Source organism: Macaca nemestrina, chromosome 10, assembly GCF_043159975.1.
Source record: "Macaca nemestrina isolate mMacNem1 chromosome 10, mMacNem.hap1, whole genome shotgun sequence".
NCBI classification, from domain to species: Eukaryota; Metazoa; Chordata; class Mammalia; order Primates; family Cercopithecidae; genus Macaca; species Macaca nemestrina.
Window position 1 is genome coordinate 34,426,250 of NC_092134.1, and position 25,291 is coordinate 34,451,540.

Here is a 25,291-nt window from a genome sequence, read left to right on the forward strand (position 1 = left end):
GGGGAGTGGCATGGCCTGATTCACCTCCTCCATGAAGCCCCCCTGGCTCCCAAGGTGTGTGTGCCTACATGGTGCCCTCTCTTCCCCTCGTATCTCACCTCTCAGCACTGAAATCCGCCTGTCTGCTCCCCATCTGTGTGCTCACAAGGGCAAGGGCTGTGCCTCATTCACCGTCACCCTCAGGGTGCCCTGCAGAGAGTCGGTATGCGGTAAATGGGTGTCCAAAGAGTGAGCCCGCGAGCCGCCTAGACCAGCATCGCCGCCCCCGGCCTGGGGCGCGGGGCCTCGCGTGGGTTCGCCAGCGGCGTCCGCGTGCATGCGCGCACCCGCGCGGCGACCGTATAACAGGCATCAGCCTTTCTGTTTTAAAGCAGATCGACCCATCTGAGCAAAAGACTCTGGCCAATCTACCGTGGATTGTGGAGCCGGGCCAAGAAGCCAAGAGGGGCATTAATACCAAGTATGAAACCACGATTTTCTGATACTCACCGTCCTCCTGTCCTCGCGGTGCCTTGCTCGCCAAGCAGTCCCGGAGCAGGCTTTCCTTCGCGCCTCCGCGTCCACCCAGCCCAGGAGGAAGACTGCTCTGAGCGTGCGGCCTTGTTACGGGCGAAAGGCCACTGGCCATTCCTGGGGAAGTTCTTTCTGCACCAGTGACGGAAAACGCAAGACTTTCCGGTTGCAACCCCCGAGAGGCGTGAGTTGAGATGGGTTTTCCCTGATGCTCCCGACTCCCCTCCCCACCACCTCCCAAGGTATTTCTGATGACTCCGCCCCAGTACTTGCTTTGCTTCATTTGGGGATAATACCTTTTCTTAAAAAAAAAAAAAAAAAAAAAAAAAAAAAGTAACGGGGATCTCTAATACTGCCTAAAAGTATGTTTTCACTGTCAGCAGTCTTAAGGGTGAAATCAGAGCAGCACTACCCCTCCCACCTCCAAAGCATCTGTAAAATCATTCTATCATTGAGTATCAGTTATTGCAAAAGGACAAAAACAACTCCCGTGATATGATTGCCAGGAGATTCTGTTTCCCGATTTCTATATTTGTGGATTTTATATGTAATCAACTATGTCAGAGAAAGAAAACCTTTCAACTGAATGATTGGTTCAAAAGGAAAGAATGATTTAAAACAGAGGAATTTATTATGCACAGCAAAATGTGTCTTGTATTAAATATTTTTATTATAAGAATGTTTCATTAATGCATTGATAAGAAAACTAGGTTAGTTGTGAGGGATGTTTCTGGTTTCATTTCAAATAATTAAATTTCTACTGCTACTACCAAGAGGACTGGCTCAGTGGTGGCAAAATAGTGGTGATGCTCCCTAGAGCAGGAGGCCCGAAAGTGCTGAGGCAGCCATCAGCCTGCCAAGATTGTTTTTTTAATCTTCACAGTGTTTTAAAGAACATGTTAAAAAAAAAAATCTAGTGCTCCTGCTGTCAAGATTTCTGTCATGGAAACCTTGTTTGAGAAAGGTGTTAATAAAATTCTATTGCAAAAATTTCTTTTTCTAGAAAAAATAAATACAAAAAAAAGAAGAAATTCCAAAGTAATAAAACTTTTCTTGAGACAAACAAAAAAAAAGTTTGCTTACTATTTGATTAAATAAAATTTACTTACATTTCTTTAAGGTATTTTAATTTTTTAATGTCTCTGTGGAGTATTTGTATGATACCATAATGTATATTTATGTAGAATCAAATTATATAAACAGTACCAATATCATTATAGAAAAAAATAACATTTTAATGTATATTGTTCTAACAATCATTGTGAATCATTTTGAAGTTCATTATAGCGATATTGATAAATTGTGGAATTGTCTTAATGTTTTTTTATTAACTGATATTATTTTAAACCTAATGATCAGTTACATTCATCAGTTGGTGAGTTTTGAAGAATAACTACATTTTATTTCAAACTAACAAATGTATATGGTTTTAGTTCAGTGTTGAAGAATTTTAATACAATATTAAATTACTTGAACTGAACAGTTCCTTGTATATATTTTGCCTATTCACTGTTGATATGTATGTAGCAAAATGAGAGTTAAATAACACTAAAATATGGTACCCGGAGGCAATTGTATAGGAGCAAAGTCAATAGGAGCTTTGCTGAAACAGAAGCATATGTGTAAATAAGCTTGGGCTTCCAGTTATAAATTTTGTAATTTTTGTCATTATTTATATCCTATAAAAAAAAGCACACAAAAATAAAACAGAAGTTGTACAGCAGTGGTGCTTGGCATCGTTCTGTGAGCACCTTCCCCACTCCCATTTAGGAGCAGAACCAAAGGCCCAGACTTCTCAGCATCTACAGCTAAAGGGACTTTTTTAATTGGCAAAATTGTTAAGAAAAGTTGCATAGTTCCAAGTTCAACCAGTCTGAGAAAGATACACAGGCCTCTGAAACTTTAATTTCAGCCCTAAGTCCCCACTGCCTTCTTTTAAATATTAAAGCAGACTGTACGGAGGAATTGTCAAGACAGGCATCTCTAAAAGAGAAAGGATCACCAAACTGGATCACTGTTAGCACAGCATCGATGGTATGTTTGGAAAAACATTATCTACATGGTCATCAGTCCTCTCATTTTTTCCTACACACACAGCAGCCCCATAGACCAGCGCAGGGCAGGAAAAAGGAAGGACTAGGCCTACAGGGGGCAGACGAGAGTCGGCCCATGCATTGACGAAGAGATTTGCAGCTGATTTTCTTCAAGGGGAAATTTGACACATTGATAACTTCAATAACCATGGGCAGGGGGGGTCATTGAATGCAAACATTACTCAAAAAAGGACTTGAATTCAATTATTCCATTTAATTATTTCTTATTAAATTGTATTCTATGACAAATTTGAGTGAATGAACCCTATGAAAATTATTCCTAGTTAGTTCATTAATAAGTCATGGAAATGATTTTTCTCAAGACACACAAGATTTTCTCAAGTTGGAATACTTGGGAATATTGCTGGTTCAAGGTTTGGATAAGATGGAGCAGAAGACAGGCTTGGATAAAGGAACAAGTGACCAAATCCTCAAAAATCAATAAAAATTCACACCTGGATTCAAGGTAGCATCATTCCTAATTATTTCTGAAAAGAAATGAAAATTTGATAAGTGGTCTAGCCTCAAGAGAATTAGAATATAATGGCCGTTTTCAGGAAATCTGTAGGAAGAAGACTTAAAAAAATAAATAAATAAATTTCTAAGTTCTCTTTTTAGATAGGCTAGTCGATCTGAAGGTTCGAAACATTTTTTGAAATAAAGTTGGGCGACTAGCCAACACAGCCAGCGCAGAGCCTACATGCAGCAAGGCCCTGCTGAGCCACTCCATGCTCCAGTCCTTTCTCCCCAACAGTCAGCCAGGCAGCCCCACATTTACTGCTGTCCGTGCCTCTAGGCAAATGGACACAAGCATCTGCCTGCCCCACCAACAGAGTCCTGCTTCCCACAGAAACCAGTTCCAAAGCAAGCAGAGACGGTGCTTTGAACTTGCTCAGACCTTTTGACCGTCACCATGCTGCATATTGTGACTCCGTTAGTAGCTAGGAGCTGGAACTTATTTTTGTGGTTGAAATAATCCTGAGATCTTGGTGCCAACCAGGGGAATGCCACCTCTACTTAACTGTTTCTGTCTTCAGCTCAAGTCAGTCTACTTATTGAGAACTCACTCTGTGCTTAGCATGGCGTCAGTTTCCTTAGAGTTGCTTCTGCAAAGGTGATCATTCTACAGCCAACATATTGCACTCAGTGTGCAACTCATCAAAAATCATAGCTACAAATTATTATTAAAACAGTTGTTTTTCTCTCCAAAACCTCAGAGACCTATATTTGGGGGGGGGAAAAAAAGCTGCATGGGCATTTAATTTTCCAAGAGTAGTTAATGACCAGTGATGTGAAGACTTACACATCAGGCTGAAATAAGAGATCCTTCATTTGCCATCTCCAATGGGGTCACCCGGCGGAAGGTGGCGACTGCAGCCACGGAGGTTTAATCAGGGCTCCTAACTTGGTTCAGACAGTGGAGGAATGCAGGTATCAGAGTACAGACGAGCTAATGGACATGTTCCAAGCCCTGCTATTTAGGACATCTTGAAGTTCTGTCTCATCACCACAGTAAGAGCAAGAGATGGGAGTCTGATTTTACAACCAAAGTCAGCTCACGATGTGGTAATAAAAACCATGCAAAGCAATTCATATTCAATACCCAATTTAATTGTCCTCTGGATGTCGCAGTGCCTCAATCAAGCATCCCAACAGCTGCTCCCCAGGGAGCCTGCCTGCCTGCAGCCCTCCCTCTCAAGTGGCAGTAAGACACATGGGAAGTCAAGAGGCCCCCAAGTAAGAGGCAGCATCAGCTGTTTTCTGACATTTGAGAGGCGGATTTCTCTCTGATTCTCAAAAGTGCATGCTCAGTTTTCTGAGAGGAAAAAAAAACAATGCCAGTGTGCTGTGTTGAGTCAGGGGAGACTGAGAAAGACGAAAGGTGCAAGTGGATTCTGGAATCCCATTTTAGCAGGCCGTTTCTGGGGTGTGGCTTTGAGCAGGTTGCAAACTCACATGCCTTCCAAGCCATATAGGTGACATGAGTGAGTGGGGTGGGAACTGTGACTCATCTCAGGGGCAACCGCTGCCCAGTTGCAGATGGTTGTTGCCAGGCAGAAAGGTCCACAGATTTTCTAATAAATCTGGATTTTGTGCAAAATCATTGGGTTTTGAAGCGTTGGCAGCAAACTCTGTTTTAAAAAATAAGTGTGAGCCACACAGAACTCATCTGTGGGCTGGGTGTGGTCTATGCATCACTTGTTTGTGAACTCGTTTAGTAGCTTTATGACTTTCTGAGATTCCACGAAGCTTCAGCAACCTCACAGCTAGATACCCAGTTACTCATCAGGAAAACAGAGTGTTTGTGGCTGGGGTGAGTGGGTAGAGGAGGCAGAGATTCAGGGGTCGGTGACATTTGTTGAATTGCTGTTATTCACTAGGTTTGTTTTGGGGAGTATCAGTTAGGAATTGAACTAAAGGACTAGTAGCAAAGACCAGCAATAACAATCTCTTAAACGAGGTAGGGGTTGAATTTTCCCTCATGTAACATGAACTTCAGAGATAGGCAGTACAGAGCTGGAATTGTAGCTTTATAATATCATTGAAATCTCAAGATCCTTCTGTATTTCTACTCTGCCATCCTTTGGAAGTGGCTTTTAGCCTCAAGAATGCCTCATTGTCACAAAATGGCTGCTGGAGCATCCTCCAGCACACACATATTCCAGGCATTAGAAAAGATGGTAAGGACCATAGGATGGAAGCATTGTCTAGCTGAATAAGGCAAACTTTTAAGAGCTTTCCTGGAAGCTCCACCCCACAACTTCTGCGTACAGCTCATTGGCTACCCCTGCATAGGAGGATGGAAAATGTGACTGCAATCGTTAGTTTTAGCTGAGCACACTGCAGCCCCCAACAATGCAGGGGTTGTTAGTGAGGAAAAGGAGGAGATTGGATATTGTAGTGGTCACTGGCAGTGTCTACTACAGTGGGAATCATCACAATAATAGCTAAAAGGCAAACACAAGCACACACAGGTGAGACATTTGAACAGAGAAAGCAGTGCCTGTAAGAGGGATTGATGATAATCCTGACAGAATTGCTGTATAAATTAGCCACCAAACCTGAGCAGGAAAGATCCCCACAGCTGTGTTAATATGCACACCAAACATCTGTGCTGCCCAGCAAGCTCCCGAGAATGTTATGGGCAGAGCAGGCACAAAGGGGCATGCTGCATCAGCAGACATCGCAGCACCATGGGCGATGCTAAAGGAGGAGACTGGCAATGACTTGGTTGGGCATCAGGGGTGAGAGTAGAGGGCACTGGCTCTCAACCTCCGCTGCACACTGGAATCACCCGGGGAAATTTAAAGGCTCCCTAGGAAGTGAATCCTTGAGGAGATGAACCCATTTGCTGAAGTCACACAGCTGGAAAGTTAGTGTAGTTAGGGTTGAACTTAGATCCACTTGACAGCCAAAGCCACACATATACCACCACACTCCCAACCTACTGGCGCCAGCAACAAGCCCAGGGTCTTTTCTCCCCTCGTTCCCAGTCCTCCTTACCACTTGATGGGTGTATGCATTGCCCAAAGAGAATCAAGTTTGGGATAGTTCAGAAGAAAGCAGGTGACAGCTTTCCCGCTAAGCAGTGTCTGTCTCCTAAAAGCCAATGGCCATAAGGAGAAGGAGGTGGTAGAGGAGGGTGCCTGGAGCAAGGTGTCTGCCATGGAGCAGAAGCAGCAGGGTTCTAATTTGTAAATCATGGAGATTTGGGCAGTACAGGAATGGGGGTTTGTAACTGGGACAAAAGATAATTATTATGCTGTTTATTGAGATCCGTGTCAGATTCTTGACATATTTTTCTAAGCCCCACAAAAGCCTTGTACATTAGGCTCCCTATTTGACAAATCAGGAAAGTGAGGCTCTAAGGGGCTGCATCTTTTCAAATGAAAGGAAAAGGAGAAGGGGGGAGATGAAATCAAGATGGCAGAAGAAAGCACATAGATCCACTAACCCAGGCCTGCCACTAATTTGAAATGAATCCCTTAAGAGTTTCAAAGTAGAAACAGGCTTCTCCAAAGGGAAGGCAACAGTAGCTCTGCTACCTTCCCTGCTCAATGCCTGAATCATCCGAGAATTGAGAGCAGGTTGGGCAGCGGCCAGGTGCTGGCAAATCCAATTCATTCCAACCCACCTCTCCTGTCCATTGCCTTCTATCAGAATGTTCCTGCTGCTTTTTCCAAAGAGCAATCTCTACAGGCACAGATACAAGTTAATCCGACTACCAAAAGTGGAAGCTCCTCGGGAGCAGGCAGCATCTGGTGTCTTCTCTGAGAGCTTAGTAGCGATGTATCTGTCCTGATGCAAGTGGGTAATGAATGAAATGCAGAACTGAAGTGATGCTCTTGGACCCTCCAGCCCAGGGGCTTCAATGAGAAGGTACAGGGAGTGTTACCCAGTGGAGACAGAAGGCCGTGGACCAGAACCCAGCTCCACCACTTTGCTGTGGGGCCCTGGAAACCTAACCTCTCTGCATCTGTTTCCCCACCTGTGAAAGAGAGATAACACCTTGCAGCACTGTTATGATTCAGTTAAATAATGTATGGAAAGTGCCCAGCCTGTGGGCTTGGCACAAAAAAGGCCCTTAAAAAATAGTAGCTCCCTTCCTTCCTTCCTTCTAAAAGACTTGGTGTGTCTCCAGAGGTTAATTGACAGAGAGTAGGGCAATAAGCCCAAGGTGAAGGGCTTAGTGAAGGGCCCACTGCTAATTGAAGGTGAATATAAGAACGTCTCCAAAACCATCACATAAGCTAATGGATGACCTTCCCTAGCTAGTGAAACCAAGCCTTATGACCCCTAGGCTGATGTCATCTGCCGCTAAACCTAGGAGTATTCTACTTCCAGTTGTAACTGACAGGCGACTTACAAGCCTAAGAGTCTTGGCCTGTCTATAAAGAATGGCAGATTTGGATTCTAGCCCTGGCTTTGTCACCAATTAGCTGCTGGGGTTTAGTTCTTCCTCTAAAAACTGAAGCTGCAGTCTGCAGATCCACTCAACTCCTGTGAAGATAAATGAGAGTTGGGCAGTGATAAACATTTGATTGAATGTGAACGTGTGCTCCCGCTCCTCAGAACAGCCACCTCGGTACTGAGCAGGAGTCTCCACTCACGTGCTCAGTATTTTCCAGTTTGATCAGTTGCTCTGAACCCCCAGACCCAAACTCAGGCCCAATCTCAGGCCTCAACCACCCTCTCTAGTTACATATTCCAGCCCTGGGTGATGGAAATTACAGAGGCAGATTTTTCTATTCATTTCTCTGTGATAAGGAGCATTCCCAGTCCTGAGGGACTGACCTCATAAATGAATTTACAGTGAACACCAGCGACTTGTTTTCCTGAATCTTAATTGAAATGAGAATTTCCCAAGTTCTGGTTTTCTCACATCACTTGACTCAGGAGCAAGTCCTTCTTGGTGCCAGATGACTTCAAAGGCCTGGTCTCTGCTGCGTCTCAAATGCGACCGACCCCCTTCTTCTGCCCCTCTCATGTGAGCATATACAGTAGTTCTGTAGTTAAACTCATAGCCCAAGAGCAGCAGATTTTCTAATTCAGGCGTTTTAGTAACTGTATAGGATATCCATGGTCCTAAGGGGAGTGGTTATGAGCAAGGAATGTATTCCAGTGACAATCTTCAGAGACTAAGAATTATTAGAAAATCATTTTCTCCTTCGCTAAAGGTCAGTGAGTAAATTATAATATAAAGCGTTTGTGGAATAATAGATGGCCATACTTGCTGACTTAAACACTCCAGGGATATGTTTATTCATTTTATATAATTTGGTAGCAAACCTCTTTTATCCAAGTAAAGTTTTACTTTCCCCTAATGATGTTTCACAGAAAAAGGCCAAACTAAAACGGCAAGATAAAATGCTGGTGATATGCTACAACTGCATTTGACAGTCTCATGATATCCTCATGGAAGGGGAGAACGTAGACTGTGTCATGAACACGTGGGCAGATTCATCCCATGGAACTCTGGAGATGAATTCCAGTCATCCAACAAGTGTTTACTGAGGCCCTTATTGCAATGCGAGGCTCATGTTAGACTGTACAGTCCTGGCTTTCAAGGAGCTTATGATTTACTGGGGACCTCAATAAGCAAGCAATTCCAAAATAAGAAAAGCCATGACAGAGAAAAGAGAATGCTAGGAGAGGGCAGGGCAGCCCTTCAGCCCTTGAGGGTCATCTCAAAGAATTTGTGAAACATAGGGAGTTAGGGGAAAAAGAAAATTGGTGAGAGGACAGCATAGAGAAAACAGCATACACAAAGCTACAGAAGAGAACTCGGAGCAGGTCCAGGGTTTAAACAGAAGTGTAAACACAAAGTTTAAACAGAGAAGTTTAATGTGACTCAGATGAGTGCTCTAGAAAGATCATGCAGAGGGGCACAAGTGGAGGCAGAGATGGCAGCTGGGGCTGTTGCCAGGCAAAGAGGAGGGGGCTCAAATGGCATTGCAGAATGTCCCCTGAGCACTGTCTTAGTGCAGGCAATGAGATAAGTGCTTCACAAGCTTTATCTCATTAAATCCTACAACAATCCAGAGGGAGAAACGGATCCTCATTTTTCAGATAAGACGACTGCTGATACTGTCCTGTTTTCTTATCATCTGTTGTCCCCATGATCTCTCAACAACTAAAATGTATTTATTTATTGCTTCCTCTGCTGCTTAAAACAGTGTGTGGCACATAGACACTCAAGGCGTACAGGACAGATAGGTGGGTGTATAAGCAGCCTGCTCAAGGACTCCAGCCAAGAAGACACTAAGTTAAGGGGTCCATGCCTGCTGCATTCACTGTACTTACCACACTAATTTGCAAGTCTTAGTCTCTCTGCTGGTCCTTTTCACTCTCCTGGGCTTATCCCTCATCCCACTGATCTCCAGACTGCCCTGGACTCAGTCTCGGGGCCCCCTGTCTTCTATCTACACCCACTTCACTGCTGATTTCATCTAGTCCTCTGATTTTAAATATCATCAATTCACTGATGACTCTCAGATTTCTACCTCCAGCGTGGCGCTTTCCCATGAACTCCAGAGCCTTGCATCCCGCCTACTCAGCATCCCCACCTGGATGTCTAACGGGCATCTCAAACTTACTGTGTCCGCAAAGCTGCTTTCATTGTCTTCTTCATCTCAGCTGACAGCAACTCTCTTCTTCCAGTTGCTCAGGCTAAAACCTTGCATCATTCTTTTCTTGTCTCTCTCACAACCTTTATCCAATCCATCAGCAAATCCTATTAACTCTTATCTTCAAAATATGTCCAGAATCCAACTTGTCACAAGCTCTGCTGCTGCCACCCTAGTCTGGCCCACCTTCATTTTGTCCGGATGATTACAAAAGCTTCTCACTGGTTCCCCTTTCAATTGATTCCCACTGCCTGGATGATTCATTAAAGCTTAAATCATATCACTCCACTGCTCAAACCTCCTACACTGGCTCCGAGTCAAAAGTGAAGTCCTTACTGTGGCCTAAGAGGCTGCCTCTGGTGCTACCCCAATTCCTTTCTGCCCACCTCTCCTGTTAGACTCCCCACACTCGCCCTTCTCCAGCCACATGGGCCACCTGGCTGCTCCCAGAATACACCAACCCATGGAGTCTGCACCTGCTGTACCCTTCAGAATGGTTTCCCGACAGATGCATAGCTCACTTCCTCACATCTTTCAGGTCTGTACAAGTGTCAGCTTCTGAAAGAGCCAGTCCATCTAAAACTGTAACCCCTTCCCCTCCGCTTGTACATACCACCGAACTCACTATAGATTTTACTTATTTACTTTTTCTGTCTCTCCCTGGCCCTTAACTGCTGTAGAGCAAGAATTCTGTTTTGCTCACTCCTGTATTCCCAATACCTACAACAATGCCAGGCACATGGTACATCTCAATATTTATTAAACCAATGCATGAACAAACTAAGTCAATAAATAAATGAATTCTCTTTTTTACAGGATCTTCTTCATGCCAGCCACACCGGGCAGGAACCATCAGAGAGACACAATGAGGAGGCACTCAGAAAATTTTGATAGAATTGAATTTACATATAGCTGATAAAGCCTAGATAGAAAGGTTGATGGATTCAGCTTGAATCTTTGACTTTAGTGGTCTAATCAACAGATAAATGACAAGCAAAGAACGAAACAGTCCAAAAATGTTTTCAAAACAATTTTGTGAATTTTATTTTTACAAAAATTTTTTAAATTCATATTTTAAAATGTATACCAAGGCAAAAAAAATCATATAAGCTATATCATAAATACAAGAGAGTTTCAAAACATACAAGAGACATATAATGTAAAAAAAATTTTATATATACAAAGTCCAATGTAATTTCTAATACAAAACAAATACAGCAAGGGAAAATGCTTTAAAAATGCTCATCTGCAAACTACAAAACAAAATCCTCCTCTTGACTAACTGCATGAACTGCCATGAAATTTGCAGCTCCATCATATTAGGTGTCTCTTCTTTCTTCATGTTACCTTGTCTTTCTTCCCATTTTTCTTTTAAGACAGGGTCTTGCTATGTCACCCAGGCTGGACTCCAACTCCAGGGCTCAAGGAATCCTCCTGTCTTAGCCTCCCAAGGAGCTGGGATTACAGGCACGTGCTACCGCACCCGGCTCTTCATTTCTTTTTAAGACAAAGGCCATTCAAGGCTTTTTAAAAAATTGATGTGTGTTGTTATACTTTAACAGTCAGTGGCTTTTAATTCCAAAAGGTAATACTTTATGCTCTGAGCTATATGTGAGATGAGCCCCAAAACAGTGTGTACAAATAAAATTATGATTTGCGTATTCTAAGGAGACATACCATTTACAGAAACTCCTTTTGATAAAATTAAGGTTTCACTTTTCATATTTGCTTAAATCACAGTAAGCCTGTAAACTAGCTCCTCGATCCACCACTTAAAAACAAAAGCCTCCTTAACAATGCAAAAGGTTGCATTCACTGTATTTATGGTTCCATCAAAGGCTAAATAGCTTATCTAAAATACATCTGAGTGATCTATTCCCTTACCCTCTCCCCGACATACCCCACAGTTATACTAATATGCACCAAAAATAAAAACAAGTTATCTGCTATTGACACTAGTAATCATTTTAGTTCCAGTTACAGAAACAAAAAAAAATCTTTGAATTTTGATTATTTTTTCTGGGAACCACGTCGACTATTAATTTATCTCCATTGCCCTTAATAATATATTTCAGAGAAAATGTTTCTTTAGATTTAAGCTTCAACTAAAGTTTCTGATCAGGAGGTCAAAAATAGCAAGTTACTGAGTTTTTTCCCCTGTCAAAAGCAATTTTTCCTGATTAACCCTGGAAATAAAAGAAGAGAAAGGAAAGAAGGAAGGAAAGGAAGAAGAGAGAAAAGGGAAAGGAAAATAGGTTGTTTGGAAGGTTAATCTTCTAGAGTTACAGTGACTCTTCTGGAACTACGCAGAAAACCAGAGAACTCTCCTGAAATTCACTAAAAGAATGGCATTCACAATGCCATTCATTTAAAAGTAAATGGAATTAGATGAAAATTGTTTTACTATTTCACATATCTTAGAAAAATCTTATTAAGACTTATGATTAAAATTGGCCCCAACTCAATGACTAACATTTAGCAGTGGAGAAACTGCTTTTTAAAAAAGAAAAAAGTGAGGATTAGGAAAGATCAGGTTCATTCAAGTAATAAGTTTGATATGTAAGAAACCAGAGGGAGCAGGAATAGTGTCCAACTCAAATACTGACAACTAGAGTCCAGATATGGCACAGGGCTGCCAGCAGCTACAGTGAGAAAAGGGTAGACCAATAAAATCTACTCTTTCCAACATACAAGTTTTACTTCACAAAAAGAACTGCTGAAGGCCAGACCAGTGGCTCACATCTATAATCCCAACAATTTGGGAGGCTGAGGCAGGAGGATTACTTGAGGCCAAGAGTTCAAGACCAGCCTAGGCAAAATAGGGAGACACTGTCTCTACAAGAAAATTTTAAAATTAACTGGGTGTGGTGGCTCGTGCCTGTAGTCTCAGCTACTTGGGAGGCCGAGGCAGGAGGATTGTCTGAATCCAGGAGTTTGAGGCTGCAATGAGGTATGATTATGCCACTGCACTCCAGCCTGGGTGATAGCGCAAGACCCTGTCTCCATTAAAAGAGAAGGAGCCTGGCCAGGCACGGTGGCTCACGCCTGTAATCTCAGCACTTTGGGAGGCCAAGGCAGGCAGATGATGAGGTCCAGAGATCGAGACCATCCTGGCCAACATGGTGAAATCCCGTCTCTACTAAAAATACAAAAATTAGCCAGGCATGGTGGCACACACCTGTAGTACCAGCTACTCGGGAGGCTGAGGCAGGAGAATCGCTGAACCCAGGAGGTAGCGATTGCAGTGAGCTGAGATCGTGCCACCTCACTCCAGCCTGGCAACAGAGCGAGACCCAGTCTCCCAAAAAAAAAAAAATGGGGCCTGCTAAATCCAAGACTCAGTTATTGAGTCTATTAAAGGAAATGCCGCAGACTATGCACACAGACACAATATTTTTACAGCAAATTTATTAAAGAGTGCAAAAAATCTCTTAAGATTGTATTTGGGAGAACAATATCCCCTTGGGGTAAGTGTGGTTCAAAAAGCAGACCACTACTACCCTGAGGCACAGCCTGCATAACAGTAATAAATACAGACAGTATTAAAATACAAATTTCCTCCAAATTCTTCTCATTAATTATGGCAACCATTTTGAATGCATCAAGACAGAATTACCAACAGTACAACAAGGTATGTATTCACATTTTCATTTGCATCTTAAGGACAAACTGTTAATGATGATCATGAAAAACAAGATTAAAGGTATGTTCATTTGGGAAAAAGCTACATTAATATTATTCATCCAACCACAAACACTTTTGTAATGAATGCAATACTGCAAAACAATTCAGAGCTTTATAAAAAGTTGATATCAGAGTTTCATTAGAATTTTTTTCCAATTCAAAATTTTTAAAAGTTCAACTACATTAATGCTTAACTATTTTATTCTAAAGTCTGTAAAATATATAAAATACCAAGATTATCCACAGTCACATATGTTTTGAAGTCAGGGGACACATGTATTTTCTTAAGATTGGTTCCATTTGTGTAGAAGGTCTGTGAGGATTCCCCAGTGACAACGTTCCACCACTGTTCAGAGAAAAATAAAATTCTCATTAGATTGATAATTACACTGTGTGACAATTCATAGCGCCAGCAGATCCTCTGCCCTATGTCCTCCCCGCAACCAAACTCAAAGCAAACAGGAGGAAAATGTCTTGGGTTTAATGCTAAATATACTGTTCAACCAGGTCAGCCTTTTCCTGATGAACACTAGTGATGGCCTCACTGCTCCACCTACACCTAACTCCAACTGTGAGTCATGCTGGAGAAACACACAGCCTGCTTGAGAGCTGCAGACAGGAAGCTACAGAATCCATTACGGCAGTGGCCAGACTCAACTCTCTTGTCTGCATGTCCTTCTCGGGAGAATGGGCAGAAGATTGCCCCTCTCTTCACTCAAATGCCCCTTTGCAGACACAGACTGGTATGCTGACAGAGACCCAAACTATTCATAATATGGGCTACAGGAAACAATGTTCTCTCCACTGAATCTTCCCTTTCCCCAGGTGTGATGCAAAAGCCCTTGACCAAGTTTCTTTATAAAATAATCTACATTATTTATTTACTAAGCAAACATTGAACATCTCAAACATAGCAAGGGCTCTAGCCAAGTCCTTCCTTTCCTTCCCAATCACTGAATTTGCTAATAATATTTATATTCATTTAAAAATTGGAATCATAAAGTTTACCCATCAATGTCACAGCTAAAATGGGGGCAAAAGACAATACACGTAAACTTCTTCTGAAAAGGCTTCAAGCTCACCATGATCCTGAGTATTATGAACACAATAATAGTCTCACCCACCTTTGTGCCTATGGCAGTACCTAGCATTCTGTCTTTCCCATGTGAGTGGGTCAAGTATGCATGTTCACTATTAGTAATAGTAACTGCTAAAAGTATAGCCAATGGACTTTGGTAAACCTCACTGAAGCAGCATGCACTAACTTGGGATTTTCCAGAACTCACAAGTTTGCTTTGTAAAATAACAATGTAATCAAGCACATTCCACCAACCTGAGATTCATTTGTTTTCAGTCACTAAGGCCCTCAGTGATCACTTAGTTCAACTACCCAAAAAATGTACACCACCAAGAGCAAATCCTGACTGTGGACTTTGGGTGGTAATGATGTGTCAATGTGGATCCATCAATTCTAACAAATGCACATATCTGGAGGGGGGATGTTCATAATGGGAGAGGCTATGTATTTGTGGGGGAAAGAGGTATACGGGAAATCTCTGAAATGAGTTAGGCATTATCATTACAGCAATTTTACAGATAAGAAAATCAAGGCACAGAAGTTAAACAATCTTGTGCAAGGTCACAAAGCTAATGAGTGGCAGAGCCAGGCTTTGAACTCAGGCAGCCTATCTCAAGGCCAAAGCCCACTCTCCCAACCATTACACTCTGCTGCCACCAAGTCATGGCACACCACCATTTATCACTATGCATTCCATACTTCAGATCAGCTTTCCCTTCCTGTGCAAGAACTATTGTGAATTTCTTGTCACTCAGTATGTACTCTGTGGCATAATGCAGGCAAACAACTAAATTATTTTTTCACTTAGGAATAATTTGGAAGTTAAGAACTTTTTAGCTTCTGGATACCTTCTTTATCTTACTGGCATTCAATTTATACAGCTTGGATTCTAAAGTAAACAGGCTCAAAAGGCCTATTTTCTTGGACACTACAGCAGCTGTTCCTTTTTACTTTTAATTTGCTCTGTGCTTTTGGATAGTCTCATTATCATGCTGGGTAGATGCAGGCTGGGTTATATCATAATCAGTTGAATAAGCTAGTAATCAAACCAGAAAGCAAAGGCAGCCTGATTGTCATTTAAATATGCAAACTAAATATATAGGCTAGAAGTTCTTTCACCCTTAAGACATAACATCTATAGTATGTAAACCTATTCTGCTGCTTTATTTCAAGGTTCCCCAAGAATTCTGAAAATATGATCACTGATCTTTTTAACATCTTATAAGCCAGACTCTCAATTATGTAATGGCATTCTGTGGAAGTCAGAGAATCAAATGATGTGGTCTCTAGAAACTTGGTGTCAAAGCTGAGCAGTTAAATTTTTCAGCAGCTAATATAGCCAAAGTCTCCCCAGCTTCCAACACAGACAGCAATGACTCTCTTCTAAGCATTATCCCCAGAGCAGACTGAGTTCCAGTTTATCTTTACACTGAAGAAGAACAATTGGTGGTCATTTCTCAGGATCTCCTAATAACTGAATAAAGATGTAGGTTAATGCAACATTTTGTAAACAGAATTGTGTTTTCAATGAAACTTTGTTAAGGGATAATACACATCCTTTCTTTTTTAAAAAAATTTTATTGATATATAATAGCTGTACATATTTTAGGGGTACATGTGATACAATGTGTAATGATCAAATTAGGATAATTGGGATATCCATCACCTTAAACATTTATCTTTTCTTTGTGTTGGGAACATTATAATAATTCTCGCTATTTTGAAATAATACATTGTTAACTATAATTTCCCTACTGTACTATCAAATACTAGAAATTACTCCCTTTGTTTATCTGTATTTTTGTACCCCTTAGTATAACCTTCCATAAAGCTAAACTGTCCTCTAATTTATCTTTTTTATAAGCTAGATTCTTATGGTGGTAAAATTGTAGCCGTGTGGGTCTCATGTAACCAAACACCAGTCATTCAAATATTTCCAAACAGTTATCCTGCCTTAGACTATTAATGAGAATCATCTCCTACACTTAAATGTTTTCAGTAAGAAATAACAGTATCATAAGATCTTATTAGGAATCAATTTTAAATGAAAAAGCTTCCAGAATGTCCAAGTGATCAGCCCAATATAGAGGAGTCCCCAGTCCCCGGGCCATGGACCGATACTGGTCTGTGGCCTTCTAGGAATCCATCCGCAGGGCAGGAGGTGAGCGGCTGGTGAGTGAACATTACCACCTAAGCTTCACCTCCTGACAGATCAGCGGTGGCATTAGTTTCTCATAGGAGCAGGAGCCCTACTGTGAACTGCACGTGTGAGGGATCTAGCTTGCACACTCCTTACGAGAATCTAATGCTGATGATCTGAGGTGGAACAGTTTAATCCTGAAACCACTGCCCGCCCCCGACTTCCCACCACCACCCCATCTGTGGAAAAACTGTCTTCCAAGGAAACCAGTCCCTAGTGCCAAAAAGGTTGGGGACCGCTGATACAGAGTATCATCTTCTGCCACTTTTATAAGTAAGCCACTATTCAAAAGATTCACTTCAAGCATTCCCCTCTAGGTGAAGCCTCTGCTAACTCTCTGAGGTTGGTCTGTTCACTCCTCTCCTCTGTGCTTCCACCTGTTCATGAAAGCATGTCCCAGACCCCTTCTAAACTTTAGGCACTTTATTGGTTTACCACCTGCTTCCCCCATAGACTGTAAGCTGCTGAAAGGCAAGAACCAAGCCATAAACATTGTGCCACACAGCAGTAGCTTAGCACACACTGGACATTCGACACAGTCTTTTTGAGTGGATACATAAAAGATGTATCAAAAAAACACCAAAAATATGACCTTGAAGCACCACAACACATTCAAATCGTGGCCTCAATCGCTAGTAAGTTTTAAAAAGCCAATTTGCTAGAGAAAACAGAGGCAGAGACCTGGGTTTGAGTCCTGGCTTTTCTATTTACGAATTATGTAACTTTATTTTTGTTTGTTTGCTTTTGAGACAGTCTCGCTCTGTTGCCCACGCTGGACTACAGTGGTGCGATCTTAGCTTACTGCAACCTCCACTCCCCCGGGGTTCAAGCGAGTCTCATGTCTCAGCCTCCCAAGTAGCTGGGACTACAGATGCCCGCCACAAAACCCAGCTAATTTTTCTATTTTTAGCAGAGACAGAGTTTTGCCATTTTGGCCAGGCTGGTCTTCAACTTCTGACCTCAAGTGATCTGCCTGCCTTGGCCTCCCAAAGTGCTGAGATTACAGGTGTGAATCACCACACCCGGCACTAATTATATAACTTTAGGAAAGTTATAACCTCCATAGAAAATCATTTTCCTCACATGCAAACTAAGAATGAAATTTAAGCCTCACAAAGCTGGCTAGTAAGATGAGGGAAGTGAAGCATTTTGTAAACTATAAAGCAATATACTGCTGCTATTATTACTGAAGAAATTTCAAAAATATGTTTTTTTAAAGATTTTCAACCAACATAGTTAATTGTGAATGACATGGAAAACAGAACTAAGTTAAACACCCAACTTGCTAGTCATTCTAATGCCCCAAGTTTAGTATGGGGCAGTATGACAGCTCTGGACTGAGGGCATCCCTAATACTGTCACCGAAGCTTCCCCAAGATCTGAGGAAAGTAGTCCTGTGGATCTGTTTCATCACTACAAAATGGAGATAACCGTAACTGCCTTTTTTTTCCTTTTTTCCGTTTTAATTAATTAATTAATTATTGAAACAGAGTTTTGCTCTTGTTGCCTAGGCTGGAGTGCAATGGCATGATCTCGGCTCACTGTAACCTCTGCTTCCCAGGTTCAAGTGATTCTCCTGCCTCAGCCTCCCAAGTAGCTAGGACTGCAGGCGTGCGCCACCACACCTGGCTAATTTTTGTATTTTTAGTAGAGAGGGGGTTTCGCCATGTTGGCCAGGCTGGTCTCGAACTCCTGACCTCAGGTGATCTGCCTGCCTCGGCCTCCCAAAGTGCTGGGATTACAGGCGTGAGCCACCGCGCCTGGCTTTTAATGATTTTTTAAAGTTTTTTTCTGGTTCTTTTTTGTTTTCAATATTTTTTCTGTTCTTTTTTTAGTTACCAAACTCATTTTACTGCCAGATTTTTTTTTTTTTTTGAGACAGGGTCTCGCTCTGTCACCCAGGGTGGAGTGCCGTGGGGTAATCATGGCTCAAAGCAGCCCTGACCTCACAGACTCGAGTTATCCTCCCACCTCAGCCTCCAGAATAGCAGCCTTTTTACTCTGCTGGGTTGTAAAAGGCCCAACTGAGAAACAGGAAGTGAAAATAGCTTGGAAAGTATGATATAGGCTATTATTTTCTTTCACAGTTCTTGGGAAACTCTTACCTTAATATATCCTCCAGCAGAGATAAGCATTTTGCCATCTGGAGAAAAGCAAAGGTCAGTCACCCAGCCTCCATGCGTAGCAGCTCCTTCTTCTGAAAGCGGAGCACACAAGTGAAGAAGCTCACCGTTTGAGACATTCCATATCTACATAAACATGATACACAATTCATTAACAGAGTTATCCAGAAGCTTCTCTAGTTTTAAAACATATATATGTCCATATATATGTATTCTAAAATTATTTTACTAGACTTTTATAAACAATCCTATCACAGATGCTAATATTGCCATTTATTTCCAGTGACATTTAATATATAAGCAGTGCTCCAATTTTTCAAATAAAGGTACATCAGAATAAGAAAAAGAAACAGAGGCATAAATGGTAAGAGAAAATAAAATCATCATTTGCAAATATCTCCCTAGGAAATCCAAGAGAACCAAATGGAAAAACTCATTAGAAAGAGTTCAGGCCAGGCGCAGTGGCTCAAGCCTGTAATCCCAGCACTTTGGGAGGCCGAGATGGGCGGATCACGAGGTCAGGAGATCGAGACCATCCTGGCTAACACGGTGAAACCCCGTCTCACTAAAAAATCCAAAAACCTAGCCGGGCAAGGTGGCAGGCGCCTGTAGTCCCAGCTACTCGGGAGGCTGAGGGAGGAGAATGGCGTGAACCCGGGAGGCGGAGCTTGCAGTGAGCTGAGATCCGGCCACTGCACTCCAGCCTGGGCAACAGAGCGAGACTCCGTCTCAAAAAAAAAAAAAAACCCAAAAAAAAAAAAAGAGTTCAGTAAGATAGTACACATACATAAAAAAATCAATAACTTTCCTATACTCTGAATAATCAGGGAGAAAAAAACTTTTTTAATGTACCAACAAAAATTTTTTAAATAACACAATTTTAAGACAGACAATTTTTTCCTGCAGTGGTTGAAAAATGAAACACTGTCTCATAACTGGTAAAGGAGCACATTCATCCAAAGATGCGAACTCAGAGCAAAATGAACATTTCCAAAGCAGCCCTGCCACTTCAGCTGACACACATTTATGTGACTGGTAGAGAGAAGGTTGGTTACTTAGTCCTCAAGCAGAAGAATCTTAATTTACCTAGAAAGCCCATCTGATAACACCTCTATTCCTGCAAACTGTATACTCTTCTAGTCTTCTGCACTATATACCTATTCCTGGAGTTTTAAATCCTCCTTTGTAATGAAAGGGGGGAAAACCCCACCTTCCTCATATATACGGGTTACCAAAGTAGTCATCCCAATGCCCAAACTTTTTCAATCAGCTCCCCAATTCTTCTGACACAACTAAGTCAATTGACTCCTTTTCCATAATTTCTAAGCTTTCAGCATGCAATACTTTCCATATGGTACTATATTTCCACAGACACAGAACAACATTCTATGCCTCGTAAAAAGATTGTTTTCTAAAAGTCAAAACTATATCTAAAAAAAATAGACTGTTTTCTAAATAAAACTGGCATGGTTTGTATGTATATCTTAAGCACTGCAGAGCAATAAAAACTGGCCTATCATGCAGCCTCTGACTCAATAAGGAGCCCTTCGCTGCCCCCCAATGACAGAAATGTGAACCTCTGCACGATTTAACAGGCAGGCAGTCCACAGAGGACTGCAACAAACCACACTGTAAATGGCTATCAAATGGGTATAGTGCTAAAGAGATCTTTTCTTTCCAGAAAACAGCAGGATTTGCAATTCATTTATAATCCAGACCATAATTTACAAAATTATTTTCCTCAAATTCTGCTACCAAAAACAACCTTTGGTTCAAGTCCAAGAATTAAGATGAATCATTCTCAAGCTAATGGCAGAGAATGAACTGCAAATGACTAGAGCACTTGCCTCCTCACATATACAGGGAATGCTTCACTCTAACTCTAAAATGAATCCGTTTCTGCAGTGGAGTGCAGCTGTGAATACAATGTGCACAAGAAATAAAAAGAATGCCTCATCCAACCAGAACTTCAGGACTATGCTTCCCTGGCCCATGAACAAAGGTCCCCACTGTGAAGAGTGCTAGCCCAAGCTACAAGAGGAGCAGTCCTCTCATGTCAGCAAACACCCTACCCTGATTTCTCCATTGTCATCTCCCGTTGCCAGCAGGGTACTGTCCACAGAGAAGGCAGAGCAGCGCACACAGCCGTTGTGGCCCCTCAATTCATGAAGTGGCAAAAGGAGATCAAAACTCCAGATCTGGAAGGCAATTAGGATTGTTTAGCAATGGTACATACACTCAAAATAAGCATCTGCAAACCCTGCCTTGAGTGCTATTCAGCCATAAATTCAATCACATGGACATTCTAATATTTGGCAATTCATAAACTTTCATGAGATGCCCAAGTTCCAGCATGCAATCTTGTTAATTTTTCTGAGATTCCCTTTAATTACTCAAGTTAAATTCAGCTCAAGGATCAATGTCACTCCTTCCTTAGTTTAGACCTACATGGAAGAACACCGAATCAACTAAGAGCAGTCTGTGGAGTGAAGCAGACCTGAATGTGAGTCCTAACTCCACTGTTCACTAGATTCTTGTGACTAGGACAACTCATATAAGCTTCTATAGCTTCATACTCTGCATCTGTAAAATGAGGACAGTCGTACCTATGCTGTGAAGATTAAATGAGATTATATAGAGTGAAATTACTAGGATGTGACAAGTAATCTTTAAAGATTAGTCACTATACTAGCCTACTTCTTGGCAGCCAAATGCTGTTTTTTTTTTCCTTTCCATATTGTCTCTTGGTTTTGTCAACATTATTTAGCAACCACATACTGAAAACTACCAAGTTCCAAGCACTGTGAGTTAGAACTAGTGGTACAATAAGATAAACTAGCTACAGTCACTATCCTTGAAAAGTTTATAGTTTAGTCATGAAGACAGGCTCACGAACAGTTAGTGAACAGTTGTATGAAGTAAATGTTCTAACAAATGAATAAAATGTACTAGAAACACTGGAGGTAGAACAGCTAACCTTGCTTGAGGGTCAGGAAACGCTTCAAAAGAGCTCCCATCAAATCTAGGTCTAGAAGGATGAGTCATAATGCTTCAAGGTAAAACAGTAGAAGGTTTATCAAACCAAAGTTAGCAGCATGCGCAAAAAGATGAAGTTGGAAAGTTGGCTGGCACAGAGGAAACAATATAGCAGAAAAAGACGGTGATGAGCTAAGTAGTTGGCCTAAAAACCGTTAGGTAACAGGTGTTTCAACAAGAGATACAGGCAGTAGTATGGAAGATAACGTGGAAGAGGTGCAGACCAGAGGCAGGATGCCGGGACAGTCCACCAGTGGAGGAGGAGGAAAGCATGCTCTTCAGGGTGGTGACAAGGAGGAGAAGATAACTCTAAGGTGCACTAAAGAGTCATCAACAGAGCACAAAAGACAGGATGGAGTCCCTGACGATTCCAAGGTTTACAGTTTATAAAGACTGGTAGAAGGAGAAAAAAAGGAGAGAAGGGAGTACTTGAGGTCCCCAACCAAGCAGCATCATTCACCAGAATGTGATTTTAGACACAGTCAATTATATTACATTAATTATATTAAAATTGTATTGTCAGTGTATAATTAAATGTAAATCCCTTTCAATGATTTTCATTGCCTACAGTATGCAGTAGAGGTTGCATTTGATTATAGACAAAAAGTAGTCCATAAGGATTACTTATGGAAGTCCTCAATGTATTTCATTTCATTCATTTGATACCAACTAAATGCCAATGGGCATCGTCCAAAAGATCACAAAATATGGGACAGACATGTAGACAGCAACTGTTATGTCCTGTTGTCTATATTATTTGGACTCATTATACATAACCACTACCAAAGTTTTATGCATGGTTTCAACTGATTGACCTACCTTTGCAGTCTTGTCAGCAGAGGTAGACGAAAACTTGGTAGCATCATGAGAAATGTCACAAGAAAGTACTGTACCCTGGTGACAGACAAAGTCTTTTTCTATTTTTCCAGTAATAATATTCCATACCTTAAAAAAAAAATTGGAGGTTGACACTTTTAAGAACATTTTATATTAAAAAGCATAATCAGCTACAGACAGATCTATAAAACGAGTTTTAGTACACTGGCTGTTCTGACCCCTTTACTTTAAATGTGACTAACAGTATAAATGCTCATTAAAACACAGCAGATGTAGGTGACTGCAATGAACAGAAAACAAGCATGAGAAAAATAAAAAATTTTTATTGTAAGTAATTAGCCTTCAGTGGCTTTTGGCTGTCTCAATATAATCACTGCAATATGAGAATACATTTTCAAAAACAAATTTATACTTCAAATTACCTTCACTGTTCCATCAAATGACCAAGAAAGCAGTCTTGAATTTTTCAAGAGTCTAAAGTCTTTCACTGTTTCCTGATGGGCTTGTAGAAAGACATATTCCTCCAACTGCCAATTCCATACCTGAATGTGAAAGAAATATGTCTGTTATAATCCTCCCCCGATCCTATCTCATTGGAGGGGTGGACAGAGTGTACATTCTCTTGTCTAAAGTTTTTTACTCACACGGCATTTCAGTAAAACAGAGAAGAATAACAGAGAAGACTATGGTGTCCACATTTTACAGACAGAGAGAGAAGCTGGGGTTAAGTAAATTGACTAGAGGCAAAATAAAATATTTCTCCTCCTAAATAAAATTTGTTTTCTTCAGTTGCTTGGAGAACAGTTAATTATACCAGAAGATAGAAAAAAAAAGAAAAAAAAGAACACACAATATGCCAGTGAGCTCACCATCTGATTAAATTTTCCTGAGAAAATTATCCTAATTACAGAGTCACAGATTTCTGAACCTACAAGCTGGGGAAGTCTACAGATCCTGGCTCAGCTGAAGCTGGCCTAGGAAGGTCAGTTGATCAAAGCAGCTTCAAACCAGAACACAGAGTTTCCAAGGTTCAAAAGGTTCAAATATCTCAGCTATCCCCCAATACAATCCTCAAAATGACAGAAGTGAGAAGGCATTGTTTTTCACGTGCAGCTTCAGGAGGAGCTCTTCAGACATAAGGAAAGGTGTGGGGGGATTGAAATAACATGAGTAACTAGCACAAAATACGCATACAAATGAATCTGAGACACAGAGGTACACAGAACAGAAGTTTATTTTTATGCTATGTCCATGTAAAGGGCATCTCTTAATTACTAAATCAAAGCAACTGTATTTAGAGCTTTATTAATACTTGACTTCAAATTAACTTACTTAACAAATGTTTATTTAGTACCTATATGCAAAGCAAATATGAATCAAACAAGGATCTAGCATAAAGAAACTTAAGAGTTTAGCAAAGAAAATGAGAAATACAAGAAACCCAAAAAAAAATCCTACAATATAAGATACAATGATAGAGATAAAAGTTCTGTGAAAGTCAAAAAAAGTAATTGCTTAGAGAAAATTTGATGGAGATAACACATTCAAAGTAGGCTTGAGGAATGGGTTGAAAGTGTGATTCACAAACTGAGAAGGGTTCTTCAAAGGGAATAAATGTTGGAGTTAAAGTATAGGAGCAGGGAAACGTCAAAAGGGGCCTGCTCATGGTTCCATCCAACTAGAGCATACGAGACGCAGAAGAAACAGAAGAGAAAAAAGGTTGGGAAGGTATCCAAAGAAACAGCCCCATGGGCCTGATGAAGCCAAAATTCTGAGGTATGGGCAAACAGGCCAGCTCCAAAAGAATAAAAAGATAAAGAAAAAGCAGCCACCACTACAGGTATGCATATGAGTAACATTCTGAGTCTAACTTTTTACTGGCCAATGTTAAACAGCAGAAATATCTTTAATCAGACCTAGGCAAAATCTTAAAAGAAATGACATCTCTTCTTCCCCTTTTTTTACTTCTTTTACCACCACATTTAGCAGTCGCCCTCCCCACCAAGCCCTGGCTTTCAGATCTCATCTTCTGCCTCAGAATGCTCATTCACAGAAGCAGGATATCAGGAGCATAGGGTCTTGCATGCAAGCAAGAGAACTTTAGAAGACAAACTGGAAGTGAGAGTAATTCTAAAGAGAATGAATTAGTAATTTTCAAATTTTAAGAACCCAATGAGATATGCTGGGGGAAGGGGGAGAAATGGAGGCTTTTCTGGCTTCCCAAATCAGACCAGAGAGGAAGGGCACCCCATGTGACTAAGCATAAAAGACCTTAGTCCATTTCTACTAGGAACCTCCTGGCTCTCTCCTCCCCATTTCCGGGCTTTACTGAACTGGAGGATCAATGGCTATGCTGAACAGCTCCTCCTAGTTTACAGACACTGCCTGTTCTAGCTTTGCCTGATTCAATGTTCATTTCTAACTTAGTATCTTACTTCTGCCCTCTCCATCAAGAACTCAGACAGCCTTCCTAAGCAGATATAATGAAGAATCTGACAACCACTGAGGGCAGATTAGGAATAGCCTTTGTAGCTTTTGTTACAAAAGGTTTCTGACTAGGCAATGATGATGAGTGATTTTTTGTTGTTGTTGTTGTTGGA

At 41.2% G+C, this 25,291-nt stretch overlaps 2 protein-coding genes across 5 annotated transcripts in view; one reads left to right on the forward strand and one right to left on the reverse strand.

Annotated features, from left to right (window-relative positions):
* Window positions 1–13,801, forward strand: part of LOC105463367 (ankyrin repeat and sterile alpha motif domain containing 1B) — a 1,291,052-nt gene extending 1,277,251 nt beyond the window's left edge. For all 3 annotated transcript variants that reach the window (XM_071072455.1, XM_071072454.1, XM_024787209.2), the window contains one exon: window positions 10,550–13,801. In XM_071072455.1, coding sequence (XP_070928556.1) covers window positions 10,550–10,624 — 75 coding nt within the window. In that variant the 3' untranslated portion in view covers window positions 10,625–13,801. The remainder of the gene's footprint in view (window positions 1–10,549) is intronic.
* LOC105463369 (apoptotic peptidase activating factor 1) overlaps window positions 10,753–25,291 on the reverse strand; it is a 90,612-nt gene continuing 76,073 nt past the window's right edge. Inside the window, exons 23-27 of one of the 2 annotated variants that reach the window (XM_011710429.3) lie at window positions 23,114–23,233; window positions 22,674–22,799; window positions 20,891–21,016; window positions 18,801–18,944; window positions 10,753–13,763 (exon numbers count right to left, since the gene is read on the reverse strand). In XM_011710429.3, the coding sequence (XP_011708731.2) occupies window positions 13,617–13,763; window positions 18,801–18,944; window positions 20,891–21,016; window positions 22,674–22,799; window positions 23,114–23,233 (663 nt within the window). In that variant the 3' untranslated portion in view covers window positions 10,753–13,616. The remainder of the gene's footprint in view (window positions 13,764–18,800; window positions 18,945–20,890; window positions 21,017–22,673; window positions 22,800–23,113; window positions 23,234–25,291) is intronic. The other variant, XM_071072442.1, reaches the window with a different exon arrangement.